The sequence below is a fragment of the Peromyscus eremicus genome, chromosome 4, assembly GCF_949786415.1.
Source record: "Peromyscus eremicus chromosome 4, PerEre_H2_v1, whole genome shotgun sequence".
Classification (NCBI taxonomy): Eukaryota; Metazoa; Chordata; class Mammalia; order Rodentia; family Cricetidae; genus Peromyscus; species Peromyscus eremicus.
In genome coordinates, this window is record NC_081419.1 from 67,268,209 (window position 1) to 67,287,514 (window position 19,306).

The 19,306-nt window shown below is 51.1% G+C and overlaps 1 protein-coding gene across 1 annotated transcript in view; it reads left to right on the plus strand.

Annotated features, from left to right (window-relative positions):
• The first annotated feature begins 319 nt into the window (after window positions 1–319).
• The window catches only part of Lrp4 (LDL receptor related protein 4), a 51,377-nt gene continuing 32,390 nt past the window's right edge, over window positions 320–19,306 (plus strand). Inside the window, exons 1-14 of the mRNA XM_059258902.1 lie at window positions 320–384; window positions 489–695; window positions 820–962; window positions 11,825–11,971; window positions 13,831–13,947; window positions 14,226–14,339; window positions 14,550–14,666; window positions 15,186–15,314; window positions 15,550–15,669; window positions 16,186–16,311; window positions 17,305–17,430; window positions 17,623–17,757; window positions 18,136–18,261; window positions 18,576–18,806. Coding sequence (XP_059114885.1) covers window positions 320–384; window positions 489–695; window positions 820–962; window positions 11,825–11,971; window positions 13,831–13,947; window positions 14,226–14,339; window positions 14,550–14,666; window positions 15,186–15,314; window positions 15,550–15,669; window positions 16,186–16,311; window positions 17,305–17,430; window positions 17,623–17,757; window positions 18,136–18,261; window positions 18,576–18,806 — 1,903 coding nt within the window. The remainder of the gene's footprint in view (window positions 385–488; window positions 696–819; window positions 963–11,824; window positions 11,972–13,830; window positions 13,948–14,225; window positions 14,340–14,549; window positions 14,667–15,185; window positions 15,315–15,549; window positions 15,670–16,185; window positions 16,312–17,304; window positions 17,431–17,622; window positions 17,758–18,135; window positions 18,262–18,575; window positions 18,807–19,306) is intronic.

Consider the following 19,306-nt stretch of genomic DNA (forward strand, 5'->3'; position numbering starts at 1 on the left):
CAATTCCTCGAACTCCACACCCGGTTATCTCCTAGGGTCTTTGGTCATATTTGCTTGCAACATCTCCCCTAAGTGGAGTTTTGGGTTCCCTCTCCTGGCTGCGGCCAATCAGCTTCCTGCCCCGGATCCTCCCCAAGGGAGGGGTGGGGAACCGTGATGGAAAAGAGGTTGGGGAGGAAATTTGGGAAGAAACTGCTGGAAGGCTCCGGCAGATCCGTCCTGGCCGGGGTAGAGGGCAGGGGGGTGCGTTCTTAGGGAACTTCCAAAGGCAGCCTCCCGGCCCATGCGATGGGGCCTTGGCCTCGGGGGAGCTGGGCGGATGGCAGCGGCACTGCTGCTTCATCTGCTCCTTATTAATAACGTGTTCGGTGCCCGGACGCAACTGTTGTGTCTACTTAGGACTCCAGCGGAATCTGCCTCTCTGCAGCCGCTTGGGAACATGGGTGCACCCTGTGATTTAGCAGCTGCCTCTGAGTTTGTGCCCAAAGATCAAAGATCGATCTTGGAACTCCAACCATATTCACCCGCCGGCTTTTCCACGTGGGGGAGATCCAGTTCTTCCGATTCTCCGGGCTGCTGGACGAGGGGGTGGGGTTCAGAAAGAGCGGTCTGCAGACCCTGGCGGTGCACGGGTTCTTTCTTTCCCTTGGAGGAGCTCGTGTGGAAAGTGCAGATTTCGGAACTTGCCTGGCAGGGTGTGGAGCTGTCTGGGCACTTGTTTTAAAGATTGTTTTAGCTCCCGAATCCAAAACAGAGTTCTGGTGTCTGTTATTTAAACTACGCGTGGGTTTTCAATGCCCTTTTCCATGTGGTATCTAGCGCTGATGGAGTCCTTTCTCTCCGAGGAGTGGTAGCCTGGCTGACCCACGTTCCTCTTCGCGCCTCGCTCTCCTCCTCCCGGGCTCTCTCCTCGAAGGTTATTTGTAGCCTCTTCGGCGTGTTGGGACAGCAGCCCTACTGGGGTAGGAATGTAACTGTTCTTCCCACCACATGGGCCCCTTAAAGGGACAGCTATGCTTTTGGGGGGTTTCCCCCCTTCGGGCTGCAAGGGAAGGGGATGGAACTTTCCTCTCGGCCCCCTGGAGGAAGTTTTGAAAAAGATCAAGGGAAATAGCTAGGCACTAGGAAAAGGGGGGGTGGGGTGGGGGCTAAAACGGATACCAACAAAGCCAAAGAGGAGATTGTCGCCTTCTGCCCCAGGGAAGGGGGAGCTGGAAGGTTCCGGACTGAGACTGGCCAAGAGGAATTCACTGCTCCAGAGCTGCTGTCAAAACTACATACATTACATCTGCATGGAGGATGGGGGTGAGAACAGGGGCAGAGAACCGTAGATTAGTAATGCTTTACAGAAAAAGCATTAGAGGGGTCTTGGTGGCTTGTTTAGGTTCATTTTTAGAGGAAAAGGTTTAACAGAAATTTCTAAGTTGGGAGACTTCCTGTGCACACGGAGTAGGCAGAGGTAGGAAAATTTGCACTTTGCGGGGCCTAATACGGAGCCGTCCTTGGAGACCCATAGAAGACAGATTTGCAGTGAGACCAAGAGCGGTCGCAGAGTCTGCAACCGCCACCCCACCCCCACCCCCAAATCCCACTAGGATCCCCAACATTAAGTCCAGGCCCGGAAGAGGTGCTCCTGAAAAGCTTTGCCCTGCATTGCTTACATAGACAACCTCAGCTAGGAGTGAATTCCACACTAGACCAAGAAGTTTGTTTATATTCTATTAGTCCTTGGGGGGTTTTCCTAGAGCCTCGCTGTCTGGTGTTGGCCTAGATCACAATCCGTTCTTCAACTTATAGAAGGATGTGGCTGGAGAGATGTCTCCGTGATTAAGAGCACTGGATGCTCTTCCAGAGGACCCCGGGTTCGTTCCCACCACCTACTTGGCAGCTCACAACTGTCTGTAACTTCAGTTCCAGGGAATCTGACACCCTCTTCTGGCCTCTTCCAGTACTTCACACATGTGGTGCACAGACACATATGCAAGGCAAAACCCTACCCCCACACATAAAAATAAAAAAATAACAAAACTTTTGAAAAAAGAGGAAAAACTAGGCATGGTGGCTTATCACTTGGGAGACGGAGGCAGGAGGATGGAAGCGAGGGTGAGGCCAGTCTGGGCCTCGCAGTTTGAGGTCATCCCAGACTGTATGTAGAGCAAGACCCTTCCCTCATAAGACAAAAAGCCTGTCTCCATGCCCAGTACTTGGTAGGTGGAAGCAACAGGATTGGGAGTTCAAGGTCATCCTCAGCTACCTTAGGAGTTCAAGGCTAGCTTGGGCTTCATAAGACTCTGTCTCAAAACTAAAGCTAACAACAATAAATGCTCTTGTTTTAAAATTTTAAGATTTTGAAAGGAAACTTAATGGCTAGTAATAGCCATGGGTATTTTCATCCTGTGAGTTACAACTGCAGTGTGTGTAAACCACCTTGGAAGTCTTTTCTAGGGAAGTGAACACTGACAGTTCTGCCCAGAAGTGCTTAGGTAGATTAAAAAAAAAAAAAAAAAAGTTTCTGAAGATGAGTTCAAAATAATTGAGCTTGAGGCTAGTCTTATTTACACGTGGTTATTGTCATGGCTATGGTTGTCATGGTACTCGAGTGACCTTGCCCTTGATCCCTTAGACTTGTGCAAGATGCTTGGCTTGTCACTTATTCTGGATTTCCTCCTCTGTCCCCTGTTGGATATCAGATGACATCTTTGCTACTGGCACCTCGTATTAAGAATAACAGGTGCAAGGGAATGAAGTCAGGCCACGTCTGACACAAAGCACGTTGGGCATGCTCATCCTCTGGGCCAGCAAAGGACACAGGAGGTCACAGAGGACAGGACGCTTTGTAGTTCTTTGCATAAGCATTCTACAGACTAACTGCTAGTCTTGATCCCAAGATGAAGGGTGATGGGATGTTGCTGCTTCTTAAATAGATAATCAATACAGGGCGGGGTTCTTGAATGAGAACAGAGTAATTTCAGAAACTAAAAAATGTATCTTGTCTTATTACTGGACATATCTCAAATCATAGGAGAGGTCCATGTCTTTGGTCAGCTGGGTCTGTTAGCCTGTTACCAGCTACCATCTCTACATCCTTTGGTATAGTGTAGCCAAATTTTGTCACAGATGCATGGATGGGGGAGGGGGGGATCATGTGAGTCCCGGCCTGTATCCTGGTAGCCATCTTCTCTCCAACAGTGAATGTCTTTCTCTCCTTAGCCTAGTGGGATTCAGTATCCCAAGAAAGACTAGGTGCTGAGGTTTAGTTGGCAGAGCCTGAGTTTGGCCCTAAAAATAGCACTGATGATTACCTACGCTTGTTGCTCTTCCTGAAGCCCAGAGCTGGTGTGGTCAGGCTCATTCTCCCCAGTACACCCAGGAGCACTGCCCAAGCTGAGCATTGCACACAGGCATTTGTTCATCCATTCAGCAGACATGCCTGTCAAACTCTGTGAGAAAGCACAGGCAGACTTGGCTTTGACACCTGGCTCTTCCTGAACTTTGGGGCTCTTATCTGCAAATGAGGACAGAGTGGGGGAGGGGAGTGGTAATACATTTTCACCCGTGAAAATTTCACGCTGTAAAAATTAAGAGATGATAGCATGTTCACATTATCCAGCCTGGAGCCGAACAACTGCTGTGTAGCTACAGGCCTGGATAAATGTCAACTGTTTGTTAGTAATTGTGCCTAAATGGATCAGAGATGATTCTGGGGTTTGGAATGTGGGAGCCAGATAAGTTACACTACAGTGTCTCATATGGTAAAGGAGGCTTGGCCCTTCATTCATTTCAACTGCTTTCCCCCAACCGACCTCTTTCTTCTTTATGAAACAACTTGTCCTTTCTTTTTTCTTTCTTTCTTTCTTTCTTTTTTAAACTTGTCCTTTCTTTTTCCTTCTTGAAAACTTGGTGAAACCTAAGAGTAGTTCACTTCTGTCCACACTTCCAGAAAAGAGGTTTATTACCCTATGAAGGGAAGTTTGGGGAGCCTGCTCCAGAGAGAGAGGAACTCCCTTGGGAACATCCATGTTGAGAGGTCAGAAGTGAGCCCTACAACTTCTCACCCTAAGACTGCTGTGACCCAGGGTGAGAGGGGTTACCTGAGGTCTCTTGTAGCTGGAACAGTTTAGAATTCCAACCTGTCCCTCCCACTGGCCTGCGGAAGGAGTCAGGGCCCAGAGCTCTAGAGGTAGTAATTGCCCCACTTTGGGGGCTGGGCTGTTGGGAGCATGCTTCTTCACGGCCACAGTCTTCAGTCAGCAGTCCTATCAGTGCCTGAGATAATTGATGTCGGTCTGCAGCCCCAGACTCACCCCTCAACCCCCAGCTCCTCCACCCCAAAGTTTGACCCCGTTGTCTCTTTGTTTCTTCCTTTTAAGTTGGTGCCAGTGTTGTGATGCTTCTGGGAACTGCAGAAAGTTGTCTGTAACCCAGAGCAGCCGTTAAGAAAAGCCGATTCTTTTAGCTTCCTGGCCGTCTATTTTCTGTTGTGCCTTTGATTTAGCAAGAAGCAAACATCCCAGGTGCCCCTGGGCACCTCTTCCGCCCATCCGTGCAGCCTTCATTCTTTCTGTGCACGTAGGCATTCCCATCTGGGTTCCGCAGATGAGTGGATGGACTGTCAGCTATTTCTGACGCCTGCTCCCCCCCCCCCCCCATTCAGGTGAGCCTGAGGAGGGAGGGGCGCTGCCTGAGCCCCAGCTGGAGAAAGCCTGGCTAGGACTCACAGCAAGCCCTGACTTGGCCTATGGGAGCTCCCCCTCACCTCTGTGCAGAGCTAGGGATCCGAGCTTTGAGCCAAGCCGGAAACAAAAGACTGGGGGCAAACCTCCCATCTGGCTGAGAGGCAGCCACACAAAGGTGCTGCCGCGTAATTTATCACCGGAGATTTTCTGCAGCCAGGGAGCTCCAGGTTCCAGGCAGTGCCTTTGGGGGACCGGGAGGGATCCTCTCCCCATTTCTAGGTGTAAGGCCAGGCAGGTAGAAAGTAAGGTATTAGGAGAGACACCTGATTAGCACGTGGAGTAAAGCTGCTTCTGAGGTTGTCAGTGTCTCTGGGGATCACAGCCCTGCAGCTCCACTTCCTGTCAGGCCTGCGGAGGGCGCAGGGGGGAGTGAGTGAGTGCGTGCATGCGTGCCTGAGTGTGTGTGTGTGTGTGTGTGTGTGTGTGTGTGTGGTGTGTGTACGTACCAGAGCATGGGTGGAAGCTATGAGACAACTTGAGGAAGTTGGTTTTCTCTTTCCACCATGTGTGTCCTCGGGATCAAACTCCATCTGTCCACTTAGCACTTAAAAGTGCATAACCCCGTACCTGGCTTTTACGTGGGTGCTAGGGTCCAAACTCATGCTTGGGTAGCAAGTGCTTAACCCATTTGTCATCTCCCTATCCCCAGTCTGGCCCCGCATCCCCAGCCTGGCCCTGGCATCCTGGACTCAAGGGATCTTGCAGCCTCTGTTTCCTGAGTAGCTGTGGTTATGGGGGCATGCCACTGCACCTGGCTTGTTTTGATTATTTATTTATGTGGGGACTAGGGATTAAACCCAGGGCCTTGAGTGTGCTAAGTGTTCACTCTATCACTCACTCTGACCTATGTACCTCAGCCTCCAGATCTATCATTTATTGACACTTAGCTCGTACCAGAGTGTGGTGGTGTACCCCTATAATCTTAGCATTTGGGAGGCTGAGGCAGGGGGATCACAAATTTAAGACCCTGTCTTAAAGACAGAAATAAAAAGGTGAATAGTATGTAGCAGGCATTATGCCGAGTACCTCTCAGAAATGAAGTATTTTTAAAAAACGTCTCTATGTGGTAGGAGTTCTTTTGTTCTGTTTTTCCTGAGGAAAACCTAAGATAAAAGATAAGAAGATGAACTGCTCAGGAACGAGAAGGAACAGGATTGTACTCTGGGAAGTATTGTTCCCAGGGTCTTAACATTGTACGTTTCTGCCTCATAACTTTGGCTGCTGAATATTAAAATTGTATTTTCTGGGCTGGAGACATGGCTCAGAGATTAAGAGCAGAAGACCTAGGTTGGATTCCCAGCACCCATATGGCAGCTCACAACAGTTAGAAACTCTAGTTCCAAAAGATCTAATGCCGTTTTCTGGCCTTCTGGGTGTACACGCAGGATTCGCGCGCGCGCGCACTAAACAAACAAACAAACAAATAAATAAATAAATAGCATTTTTAGGGTCTTTTAAAAATGGATTTATTTATTTATTTATTTATTTATTTATATTTCATGTACATTGGTGTTTTATCTGTATGTATGTCTGTGTGAAGGTGTCAGATCCTCTGGAATTGGAGTTACAGACAGTTGTGAGCTGCCATGTGGGTGCTGAGAATTGAACCAGGTCCTTTGGAAAAGCAGTCAGTGCTCTCAACCACTGAGCCATCTCCTCAGCCCCAATAAATAAATATTTTAAATAAGAATTTTTTTTTTTTTTTTGGTTTTTCGAGACAGGGTTTCTCTGTGTAGCTTTGCGCCTTTTCCTGGAACTCACTTGGTAGCCCAGGCTGGCCTCGAACTCACAGAGATCCGCCTGGCTCGGCCTCCCGAGTGCTGGGAATAAAGGCGTCCGCCGCCGCCGCCACCACCACCGCCCGGCTTAAATAAGAATTTATTTTCTATTTTTAAAAGTAGAAGAGGGAAAAAAAAAAAGATGCCCGAACTTTCTGGAACCTGTAATCACATATCTAGTGTGTCTCTTTTGAGAGGGTCACCAAGGAATCAGCCAGGTCAGGCTGGCTGTAAGACGGAAATGAGTTTAGTTACGGTATGTCAGTGTCACAGTCTGAGAATACATCGAAAGGAGCTCCCGAGGGAGAGAACTTCACCTGAACAGAACCAGGAAACTGCCTGCGGAGAGAGAGGCCTAAGTTCTCCTGAGCACCAGTTAGAGAGGAATTGGCTGTTCTCCTGAGTACCGGTTAGAGAGGAACTGGCTACTTTTAGGCTGACCATTCAGGGCCTCTCTCCTACTTTGACTCCTCCTCTCACAAGACTCCAGCATGCATTACTCATGCACTTAACAAACTTGTACTGCTCATCCGATACATCCAGCACCGAACATGCGCTGTGAATATGAGTAAGAGCTGTCTGGCACACACTTTCAACAGCCAAGAAGCTTAGGTCTAGTAAGTGGGCAACACAAAGGGACACAGGGCAGGGACTTCCAGCTCAGCCTGGGCCAAATAGGTCCAAGCAGGGCAGTGTTAGGAAAGCTATTGTCAACTGCCTGCTGCTTAGCTCTGTGATGATGATGGTGATGATGGTGATGATGGTGATGATGGTGATGATGGTGGTAGGATGGTGGTGGTGATGGTGATGATGGTGGTGGTGATGGTGGTGATGATGGTGGTGGTGATGATGGTGATGATGGTGATGATGATGGTGGGATGGTGGTGGTGATGGTGATGATGATGGTGATGGTGATGATAATGGTGATGATAATGGTGATGATGATGGTGGTGGCGATGGTGGTGATGATGATGATGGTGATGATGGTGATAATGGTGATGATGATGATGGGATGGTGGTGGTGATGGTGATGATGATGGTGATGACTGTGATGATGATGATGGTGATAATGGTGATGATGATGGTGATGGTGATGATGATGGTGATGATGATGGTGATAATGGTGATGGTGGGGGTGATGGTGATGATGATGGTGATGACGGTGATGATGATGATGATGATGGTGGTGGTGATGATGATGATGACTGCTACTACTACTACTATTGATGTTTGCTAGGCAAGCTATACTCTCCTAGCAAACTCTGGTAGATGGGGTTTATGGGTCCATTTCTATGCGGCTCCTTGTTGTTGTCCCTTTCAACATAGACTGGTTTGCCACATGGATGTCCCCTCAAGTATGCTGCCTCAGGAGCTGAGTCAGGTTGCCTCTTGGTCTGGATGTAGTTATAGACTCTCAGATAACTTATTCTCATTAAATAAGGTTTGTAGCTCATCGTTCCTGCCAGTGAAACAGGAAAAGAAGGCTCTGACATCTTCCAGAATGAGCAGGCCTAAGAGCTGTGACTCAGCAGTAGAGTGTATATTTAGCATGTTGGAAGCCTTGGGTTCATTCCTTGTCACTCCAAAAAAAAAAAAAAGAAAAGGAGGGCACCAGGGACCGGGGATGCAGTTCAGTTGATAGACTGCTTGCTAACATGCATGAAGCCCTGGGTTCAATCTCTAGCACCTCATACATCACGCATAGGGGTGTACATCTGTAATCCCAGCACTTGGGAAGTAGAAGCAGGAGGACCATTTCCAGACTCCTTGGTGTAGAATTGCTTTCATCCCCATTTTATGGATGAGCAAACAGAGACTTTTGATTAACTAACTTCTCAAAAATGTGGACTCTCTTGCTGTCTATGATGTTATAGAGGGTCTGACTGGTACCCCTGGTGAGCATTTGCCTTCTCCCTTTCCAAAGAAAGCACTGGTAAGTATGGCTGAGATAGCTGGATTGAGGGAGCTGAGATGTAAATGGTGAGATTTTTGGTTAACCTGTCAAGAAGATTCTCTGAAGCCAGATGTGGAGGCGCACGCCTTTAATACTAGCACTTGTGAGGCAGAGGCAGGCAGAGCTCTGAGTTTGAGGCCAGCTGGTCTACACAGCGAATTCCAAGTCAAATAGAGCTGTCTCAAAAAAAGACCCTGTCTCAAAAATAAAAAGAAGCTTCTGTAAGCGTCTTAGCACAGGTCCCAAGAGTGATGCCTTATGAGCGATCATGAACACCTGAGGCAGAGTGCGGGAGGTGGAAGGAAGGGCTATAGCCTGAGCCCCTGGGAGCCAGGAGAGCTGCCGACTCCACCCTCCGCCATTTGCTTCCCTTCCTTTGCTCTCCATTCTTTTATGCAAAAAGGGTTAAAAGCTGCCCTTTATGGTCATGGCCAAGACGTGAGTGAGAAGACAGAATTCCATCCCTGGGGATTCCAGAGGGGAAGCAGTTGTCCAGAAGCCTGCCTTTTGGAGTATAATGTGTCTGCTTCCTGTATGAATGCCCAAGTCAAGAGTTTGTCTGACCGGTGGCTGCCTGAACGTCGCCACAGCTCTGACTTCAGCCATTTCTCTGACATGCAGGAAGTTGTGTGTCTTTAGCTACCTGCAGCTCGATGGCCGACTGATGGAACACTGTGTTCATGCACCAGGACATCAGAACTCATGCTATCGTTCAGCCAAATGTGGGGGCCGGGGAAAGGTTGATGGCTTCTCTTTGCCTTCTTGTACTCTCTTTTTTAAAAAATATTTATTTTCATTTTATGTGTATGAATATTTTGCCTGTCTGTGCACCCTGTGTGCAGTGCCCAAGGAGGTCAGGAGTGGCACCAGATCCCCTGGAACTGGGGCTGCATACAGGTGTGAGCCACGTGGGTGCTGGGAATCGAACCCAGACTTCTGGAAGAGCAGCGGTGTTTTTAACTGTTGAGCATCTCTTCAGCCCTCTGTAGTTGTTTCCCTCGCCTGGTTACCAGGAAACTGCTCATCTTGCTCTCCCATCCCTGGTATTCAACAATTCCCCAGTCAAGGCCTTTTGGGGAAATGTGGTCCCCATCTGCATACCTCCAATCTCCCGTGTCTGCTTAGTGATCATTTTCAATGTGCCATGGCTTAAACTTCGTTTATTCCACATGGATTTTTATGTCTAATTCTGGCTTTTATTTTATCTTTCTCTCTTCTGTACCATATTAAGACACGAAGCTAAGCCTGGCAGTGCAGCCTGTTGATCCCAGCTACTTGGGATGCCCAAGCAGAAGGCTTTCAAGTTTAAGGCCTGTCTGGCCTACAGAATAAATTCCAGGCCAGCAACTTAATGAAACCCCGAACCTTGTATCAAAATAAAAAGTAAAAAGAGGTCTGGGATGTGACTTAGTGGGTTTGATCCCAGTACTACTTAAGAGGAGGGGGAGGGGGAATTGCACAATGTTATGCACCTGATTGGTGGAATCCAAGGTTTGCTTGTCTGCTCCAAATCTCACATTTTTCCTGTTTTGTGTCCCTCCATTTTGTCCCTTCTTCCTCTTTGTCCTTCTTTCTCGATCTCCCTCCAGGTCTGTCTCTGTTACTGTATGACTCTACAATGTTTCTCCACCTCTGTTGACTTGCGGTCCAGTTAGTGGGGACAGGGAGCATCCTGTGCACTGCTGGGATGCTTAACTGCATCCCTGGCTTCTACTCCCCAGCTGCCTGGTGGACCACTAGTCTACTGAAGGGCAAATCTATTCCTCTACTCCTGTTGACACCTACTAATGAAGCTTTATGTTCTTCCTGCAGCTTCTCCACGAAGGGGAGTTGTGTGCCTGGGATATCCTTGCATGGAATATCCCATGCTGCTGAATCTAGCCAGGATTCCCTAAAGGAGGGCTTATACTGTGCTGAGCCACTGTTCCTCAGGCTCAGTTGCCTAAGGTCTTAGTGAGCAATGCCCTTACTCCTTAGTTCTCTAGGAATGGAAAGGAGCAGGCTAGAGCCCTGAGCAATTGGATTTTTTGAGTTTCTCTGGGGAAGATCCCTCTGGACTGGGGTGTTGGGCTTCTAGTGAGGCCTTCTCATGAGGTATGCAAAGCTGTTAACCCTCCTGAAAGGACCCCACTTGTCTTCTGCAGGGAATTCTGCATCTTCCCTGGGGTAGTTAGATCCCTTACAGTAGACAGTCGAGGGAAGGCCAGGCCTCAGCTGAGAACCTGGTAGGAGTCTGAGGTCCCTCACTCCAGAAATATACATTTTGCCTATAGCTCGAGAGGCTCACAGATGCCAAAGGCTGATTGGCCATCCATGTACATGTTCATCCATCCATTGCAGGCTAGGAAGCTCTGCCTCAGCCTCACACCTTCGGGAGAGAAGTGGGAAGACTGGGGGCGCAGCGGTGAAGAGTACAGGAACAGGAGTGGGGATGGAAAGCTGACTCCTTCCCTGCTCCAGCCCAGCCCGAAGGCTGGACCCAGCTAATGGGAGGAAGAGAAGAGAGCTAGAAAAGGGATGAGCAACAAGGCCAGCCCCCTCCTTCCAGCTGCAGCAGCCCAGCGGCTTAGATGAATAATCTGAGGGGGGAGAGTGACCCTGGAAGAACCCTTTGTTCCAGCTGAGGCTGGAGCAGGGGCACTGAGCCATTCACACGCCATCCCAGGGCATCCTGCTGGGTACTCTGGGGAGGGGGCACAGCAGCCAGTCATGAGACTTGGCCAGGCAGATAGCTTGATGCTCAATAGGGAAAGCCCAGCTGCATGCTGCTGAGGTTGGGGGAGGGGCCGACAGCCTTCCTCCAGGCTGTGGTCTGTCTCACAGACAGGAAGGCACTGACGGGGCCCAGTTGGCTCTGTCCTGAGGTGGCTTGATCTGGTCACCCTCCTCAAAAGCAAAATCTGACGGTAGGGCTCACAAACTTCTTCTTACCTCCCCATGTGGATTCCTTGACGTTAAGAGGCTCCAGGGTTCTGGTGTCATTATTATCACTTGCCCTCAGTGCTTGGGGTTCAAGATGGGGGCAGATGTATCCATTTCGGAAGGAAGCCTACTGTAGAGGCATCTTAGTAGCAGTCATCTGTCCCCTGCTTCCTTTCTAAGCACAGCACCCCTTGGTGGCTTTGTCTCCTGGCCTTCAGAGATGTTGTATAAAGAACTGGGCTGTCTATGAACCCAAAGTCTCGAGGTATCTTTGGAACCATGTCTGCCCTGGCAGAAAGCACAATTACATTTTCCTCACATCTCCTTTACACTGTCCCTGTGGCTCTCTGAGTGACAATGCCCACGGACTAGGCTCCTATAGGCATTGGGAGGACGGGAGTTGAGGCCCTCTACTTCCTCTTCTTTCTGCCCAGGCCTAGCCAGCAACCTGGAGTGTGCATGTGGTCGGAGCCACTTCACGTGTGCAGTGAGTGCCCTCGGCGAGTGTACCTGCATCCCGGCCCAATGGCAGTGTGACGGGGACAATGACTGCGGGGACCACAGCGATGAGGATGGGTGTAGTAAGTAGCAACCCGGGGCTACTGGAGGCGGTGAAAGACCGGCCAAGGAGTGCTCTATGTCCACCGGTGTCCAACTTAAGGTTGGGGTCTTGCAAGTGTGACAGATGTGGAGAGAAACATGGCTCCTTCACATGCACACCTTTAACCATCTGTTTTTCTATTGGGTGGTTCATGCCTATAATCCCAGTAAAATACACTTTGAAAAATTGGTAAAGGGATGTGCACTGTGGCTTACGCCTTTAATCCTAGTACTTGGGAGGCAGAGGTAGGCAAATCTCTGAGTTTGAGACCATCTTGGTCTACAAAGTGAGTTTCTGGACAGCCAGGGCTATACATAGAAACCCTATCTCAAAAAAAAAAGAAAAAAGAAAAAAAAAGAAAAAGAAAGAAAGAAAGAAAGAAAAAGAAAAATGTTGGAAAAGGTATAAAAGAAAATACTCTTGAAGCCACAAAGAGTCTTTAAATAACTCTCCTTGTATTTGTGAATTCTGTATGTATGCTGCATGCATACATTTAAATTTTTATATGGTATACATACATGCAGATTATTTTCTTGTTTCTTATTTCAGTGTTCTGTATAATCACAAATGTTAAATAAGATAAGCCTTATAAGAAATTTTATCTTTGGGGGTAGTGGTGAGATTGCTTAGCAGGTAAGGGTGCTTGCCACCGAGCCTGATGACTAGGTTTGGTTTCTAGGACTCACATGGTAGACAGAGAAAACCAACTCTAGAAAGTTATTCCTTGATCTCTCGTGAGCACTGTGTGGCTCCCGAGCCCTCTCCCCACAATAATAATAAACTTCAAAAATAGGGTAGAGAGCTCTTGAAGAAGACCCCTGATGTTGACACACATGCATATATCTGCCTGAATGAGTATATATGTACCATAGGCACATAAATGACTGGCTGAGGCTGTGGACCAACAGCGGAGCTACCTGCCTTGCATGCGTGAGGTTCTAGATTCAACCCTCTCCTCACACTGGGAAAGAAAAAGCCTTGCATTCTATTTAAATTTGCTGTTCTTCCAGCATAGTCACGGACAGACAATGGGCCAGGATGTCCTGTCTTGGATATATATAAATCTCACTGTTAAGCCAGTTGTCTGGGTTTAGGGGTACATGTCTGGCCCGTAGCATCTACGTCTGATGGTGACTAATTAGTCTAATGGAACGAAGCTACAACCTGGACCTCATTAACCCTAACCAGCTCAGCTAATTGTGATAATGATAAATGCTTCCCTTTCATGTATCACTTTCATACACATTATCTCAAAAGACCTCTGTGAGTTGAGTGCAATTATCCCCTTGGATAGTCAGAGGAAACCCTGCTCAGAGAATGCAGGTGACTTACTCATCATAATGACTTCTAGAAGTGGGACCCAGATGTGTCAATCATCCTCTAATAAGAGGAAAGGAGGGGAAAGTGCCCCGCCTGGTATCTTCTGAGGCAGGGTCTCATGTAGTTCAGGCTGGTCTCACACTTGATATGTAGCTGAGGACCTTGAGCTTCTGATCCTCCTGCCTCTACCTCCCAAGTGTTGGAATTACATGCGTTCGCCTCCACCCCTAGCCTTATGAGGGGCTGATGATCAAACCCAGGGCTTCATGCATGTTAGGCCGCACTCTACCGACTGTTACAACCACGCCCTGCTTTTCTCTCTTGCCCGAGTTTTTTATACTGCTTACGTGTGTTAGCGGACAGGTTTTCTGCTGCCCTCCCATTCTCTTCTGCTGCTCTGCTGGGGGCAGGGGTAGGAGGGAGGGAGGACAGGGGGATTTGGAGTCAGGCTGCTGGGCAAGGATTTCCGGCTGGTGTAGCCTGCCTGCCTGACTCACCTTTGCCTTCCCTTGGACCCAGTGCTGCCAACCTGTTCCCCTCTGGACTTCCACTGTGACAACGGCAAGTGTATCCGCCGCTCCTGGGTGTGCGACGGGGACAATGACTGTGAAGATGACTCTGACGAGCAGGACTGTCGTGAGTGTTGGAGGGGCACAGGCGAACTCCATGGGCTCTGTTGGGAAAGGATTTTCTGTCAGGATACGATGCCCCCGGCCCACATGAGCCCCTGGGTCTTCAGCTTTTGTTCTGACCTTCTCCCGCCTCTCTTGGTCAGCTAAGCCCACCCGACGGCGATGGGGTCACCTCCCCTGGGGGCAGCACTGGGACCGTTGACGGCCACAGAAGGCTTCACTGAGGGGCTGGCAGGCACTGTGCTCTCTGTCCACAGCAGCCTGATTCATCTGTGCCCACAGCCCCCCGGGAGTGTGAGGAGGATGAGTTCCCCTGCCAGAACGGCTACTGCATCCGGAGTCTGTGGCACTGTGATGGAGACAACGACTGTGGTGACAACAGTGACGAGCAGTGTGGTGAGCGGTGCTCTGGGAGCAGGACGGGGTCCAGGGTGGGAGTGGCTACGGGCTCACCTGAAGCTGCTCCAGGGGTTTGGCGCCGCCCCCAGAAGGAGGTGGCAGGAGGGCAGAGCAGTCTATACTGTCAGGAATATGGACGGCTCCTAACCACCAAGGGAGGATGGTAAGAGGAGAGTCTAGGGGACTCCTGTCTCATTGCATCCCTAGACATGCGCAAGTGCTCAGACAAGGAATTCCGCTGCAGTGATGGGAGCTGCATTGCTGAGCATTGGTACTGCGACGGAGACACGGACTGCAAAGACGGCTCTGACGAGGAGGGCTGCCGTGAGTGGTCCTCCACCTGAGGTTGCTGGGCTGGGACGATGAGTGAGGGCCCCGGCTCCTGGACGAGGGCCGGCTGAGAGGGTTGCGTGCGGCAAGGGAGCGTGTGTCCTAAAGGAGCGATGCTGGGGTGTTGGGGGTGTGGCTTATACAGGTGCTTGCTTGGCCTGCGCGAAGCCCTGGGTTCTGTCCTCAGCACTGCGCAAACCAGGAAGGCATAGTAGTACACGACTGTACGTAATCCTAACAGGCAGGAGGCCGAGGCAGAAGGATCGAGATTTCAAGGTTGTATTTGTTTGAGACCAGCCTGAGATCCATGAGCCCTGAGCTAGGGCAGCAGCAGTGATGGAGGGTTGACTCCCTCTGGTCCACCAGCATGTGGACGTCTGTAGGACCATCACAAATGGAGCCCACTTGCAAACCATTTAAGGAAGACACCTTGCCTGTGCCGCTTGTCCCTGTGAAAAGTCAGGCCCCTGTCCCCAGGCACCGGGACCTGAGGGCTGCTCTCCTCCCTTCCAGCCTCAGCAGTTCCCTCTCCTCCTTGCAACCTGGAGGAGTTCCAGTGTGCCTATGGCCGCTGCATCCTCGACATCTACCACTGTGACGGAGATGACGACTGCGGAGACTGGTCGGACGAGTCTGACTGCTGTGAGTGCTCTGGCCGGCCGGGAGGAGGGGCGGGCAGCCTGGAGGAGCTCCTCCGATGGATGGCCGGGCACAGGTGCCAGCTGGGGCAGGCGCTGAGGGGAGGAGTGTCCGGATTCCAAGGTCTCTCTGGGGAGGAGCTGGAGTGTTGGGAGGGGCAGGAGATGGGACTTTCTGCTCTACCGTGAGGCACTGTGTGCACAGGCTGCTTAGAGACAGAAGATCTTTGTTTCCCCAGCTTCCCACCAGCCCTGCCGCGCTGGGGAATTCATGTGTGACAGTGGCCTGTGCATCAACGCAGGCTGGCGCTGTGATGGAGACGCAGACTGTGATGACCAGTCTGACGAGCGCAACTGCAGTGAGTTGAGGGCGGCATCCAAGGCGGTGGGGAACGGAGGAGAGGGGTTTGGGGGCCAACCGAGCCAGGACGTGTTAAACAGCTGGACAGCTGTGTAGATTGTACACTGCACAGAGGCAATCTCTTCAAAGGGGTACCAGTCGCCTTGTAGTCTGTGGATTTATAGACACATCATGGCAGTTTTCCAGCAGGTGACAGGAAGGCGCTCTGAGCAAGGGCCACCTGATTCATAAGAATATAACCTGTGAGCCGGGCGGTGGTGGCGCACACCTTTAATCCCAGCACTCGGGAGGCAGAGGCAGGCGGATCTCTGTGAGTTCGAGGCCAGCCTGGTCTACAGAGCGAGATCCAGGAAAGGTGCAAAGCTACACAGAGAAACCCTGTCTCGAAAAACCAAAAAAAAGAATATAACCTGTGACATCACTGTCAAGAAGGGGGGCTGTGTGCTTAGGGCGGCAGAGTAGCGTTTCAGCCTGAGGTGGGGCCAGCCTTTCATTAGACTTTTGCTTTGTCCAGCCACCTCCATGTGCACAGCCGAACAGTTTCGCTGTCGGTCAGGCCGCTGTGTCCGTCTGTCCTGGCGCTGTGATGGGGAGGATGACTGTGCAGACAACAGTGATGAGGAAAACTGTGAGAACACAGGTAGAGTCTCCCAGGGGTGCCCCAGGCCCCTCTCCTGATGTTGGGAGTGGGAGGCCGAGGGAAAAGAGAGCATGGCCACTGCTTCTCAGCTGGCCAGAAATCGTGTTTCATTCCCTCTCCAACGGCCTGGACGTTCCCTGCCGTGCCCCGTGAGCAGGCTCAGATGCAGGAGCAGGGGCGGGGGAGGCAGCTCAGTGAGTCAAAGCACTTGCTGCACAAGCACGAGAACCCAAGTTCAAATCCCTAGTACCCACGTGAAAAGTTGGACGTGGCTGTGAGTGCCCGTGACACCAATACTGGGAGACAGAGAGAGTCAGATTCTAGAAGCTCACTAGCCAGCCAGCCTAGCCAAAGTGACCAGCTTCTGATTCACCGAGAAACTTTGTCTCAAGGCAGTAAGGTGGAAGTTATCAGGTGTCTTCCTCTGGCCTCTGCTTGCACCTATATGGGCATGCATGCACCGCAAACACATACACACACATGCACCCGTGCACCACAAACAAACGTGTACACACAGCACATCGCACACATGCACACACATGCACACGTACAGTCCAGGTGCACTGTTGACCCGTGCCCACGTTCTGAAACACAAAGGCAGGGCTGTGAGTCTTAGCAGCTGCTCCGGTTCTCACTCTCCCGCTGCCCTTGGGAGGAAGGGCCGCTCTCCGGCCAGCAGCCCTTGCGTTCGCTTCCCCTCTGCGGGAAGGCCTGGCAGTCTCTGTGTCTACGCCCTCAACCCACTAAACCTGGTTCTGCGTATGACGGTACACTCTCTCACTCTGTCCCTGTCACTCGCCCACTGTGGAATCTCAGGGAGAAAACGACACTCAAGCAGCCTTGTCTGAGCTGTTTCCTGCCTTGGACCCCAGCCCTCCCACCTGCCTCTCATCTGACTCCTGTTTACCCTGGAAAATGACAGGCTCCCGTCCCTGGCGGACCCAAGCCGTGCCCTCCTGCGACCTGACTCTCCCGTCCTCCCTCTCTTTCTAGGAAGCCCCCAGTGTGCCTCCGACCAGTTCCTGTGTTGGAACGGGCGTTGCATTGGGCAGAGGAAGCTGTGCAACGGGGTCAATGACTGCGGTGACAACAGTGACGAAAACCCACAGCAGAACTGTCGTGAGTGTCTCTAGTGTACGGGCCTGGCCCGTGGTTTGTGGCCGAACCCCACCCGTAGGGTTCAAAGGGAGGACTCCCTTGTGACTCTCGCAGTTTTCGGGAGCTGTTCTTCGTGGTCCAGGTGGCATGCCAAATTGACTGGACGGGGGTGGATTCTGGGCTCAACTCCCAACTCTGGCTTGGCTGGCACAGGGCCCCGGACGGGTGAGGAGAACTGCAATGTTAACAACGGTGGCTGTGCCCAGAAGTGCCAGACGGTGCGAGGGGCAGTGCAGTGTACCTGCCACACAGGCTACCGGCTCACAGAGGATGGGAGAACATGCCAGGGTGAGCTGAGGCCTGCGCTGGGGGAGAGTCAGGATGCTGAGTGGGAGCAGCCTATAGGAAGCGGTGGGACATACCCGCTGTGACGTCATTCCATCATTGCACTAACTCCGGAAAGTGGGGATCGTTTCTCCCATTTTGCAGCTAGGGGAAACTGAAGGGCAGAGAGTGTGAGTAACTTACCCAAGGCCACGCAGCTAGTAAGCAGCAGAAGTGGGATTTGAAATCAGGTCTGCCTGACCTCAAAGCCCCGAATTGCTTGTTACACAGTTTCCCACCAGGCTGAGGCAGTAGATGGGGATACGGGGATGGGACTGAGGAGTGAATCGGAGTGGGGGGATGGCCGTAGGCAGGCCTCCTGACCCCGCCTGGTGTCCACAGATGTGAACGAATGTGCTGAGGAGGGCTACTGCAGCCAGGGCTGCACAAACAGCGAGGGGGCTTTCCAGTGCTGGTGTGAAGCAGGTTATGAGCTACGGCCTGACCGGCGCAGCTGCAAGGCTCTGGGTAAGGAGAGCTGGCACTTGGCTGGGTGGGCTAGGACCAAAGAGAGGAATGCCAGGTGCTCTAGAGCTGAGGGACTTCCTAAGAAGTACAGAGATTTATGTCTGCAAGTTGCAATCCGGGGCCCCAAGCAAAAGGCGATTGGGTTGGGGTTGGAGAGGATTCTACTTTTCTAGTTCAGATGCCCACAGCTTGAGACATACTCTAGAGGGCAAAGGGTCCATCCCCAGCTGTCAGCTGAGGGCCTGAGGGTGCATGCTGTTGGGTATCTGGTAGCTCTGAAGCCCAGTGGGCTTTTATTTCTATGCTGTGTCCAGGGCCAGAACCTGTGCTACTCTTTGCCAATCGTATCGACATCCGGCAGGTGCTCCCGCACCGCTCTGAATACACACTGCTACTCAACAACCTGGAGAACGCCATTGCCCTTGACTTTCATCACCGGCGGGAGCTGGTCTTCTGGTCTGATGTCACCCTGGATCGCATCCTCCGTGCCAACCTTAATGGCAGCAATGTGGAGGAGGTTGTGTCTACTGGGCTAGAGAGCCCAGGTAGGAAAACAAGGCCCTGAGTGGAAAGCCAGGGAGCCAATGTGTAAAAAAGCAGTGGAGCCGGGTGGCGGTGGCACACACCTTTAGTCCCAGCACTCGGGAGGCAGAGCCAGGCGGATCTCTGTGAGTTTGAGGCCAGCCTGGTCTACAGAGTGAGATCCAGGACAAGCACCAAACTACATAGAGAAACCCTGTCTGAAAAAAAAAAAAAAACAACAACAACAACAAAAAAAAAAAAACCAGTGGAAAGGAAGGAACAGGCCGTGTTTACAAACTGCACGGTGCAGAATGTCTCTTCCAGTGAAATCTGGGTGGAACTCTGACACAGAAAACAACTGTAGAGCTGACGATGTTGTTTAGGTGATGGAGCGCTTGCCTAGCATGAATACGTAATGCCCTGGGTTTGATCCCCCAGCACTGCATAAACCAGACCTGTTGATGCCTGTGATCCTAACACTGAAGAGGTAGAAACAGAAAGATCAGAAGTCAAGGTCATTCCT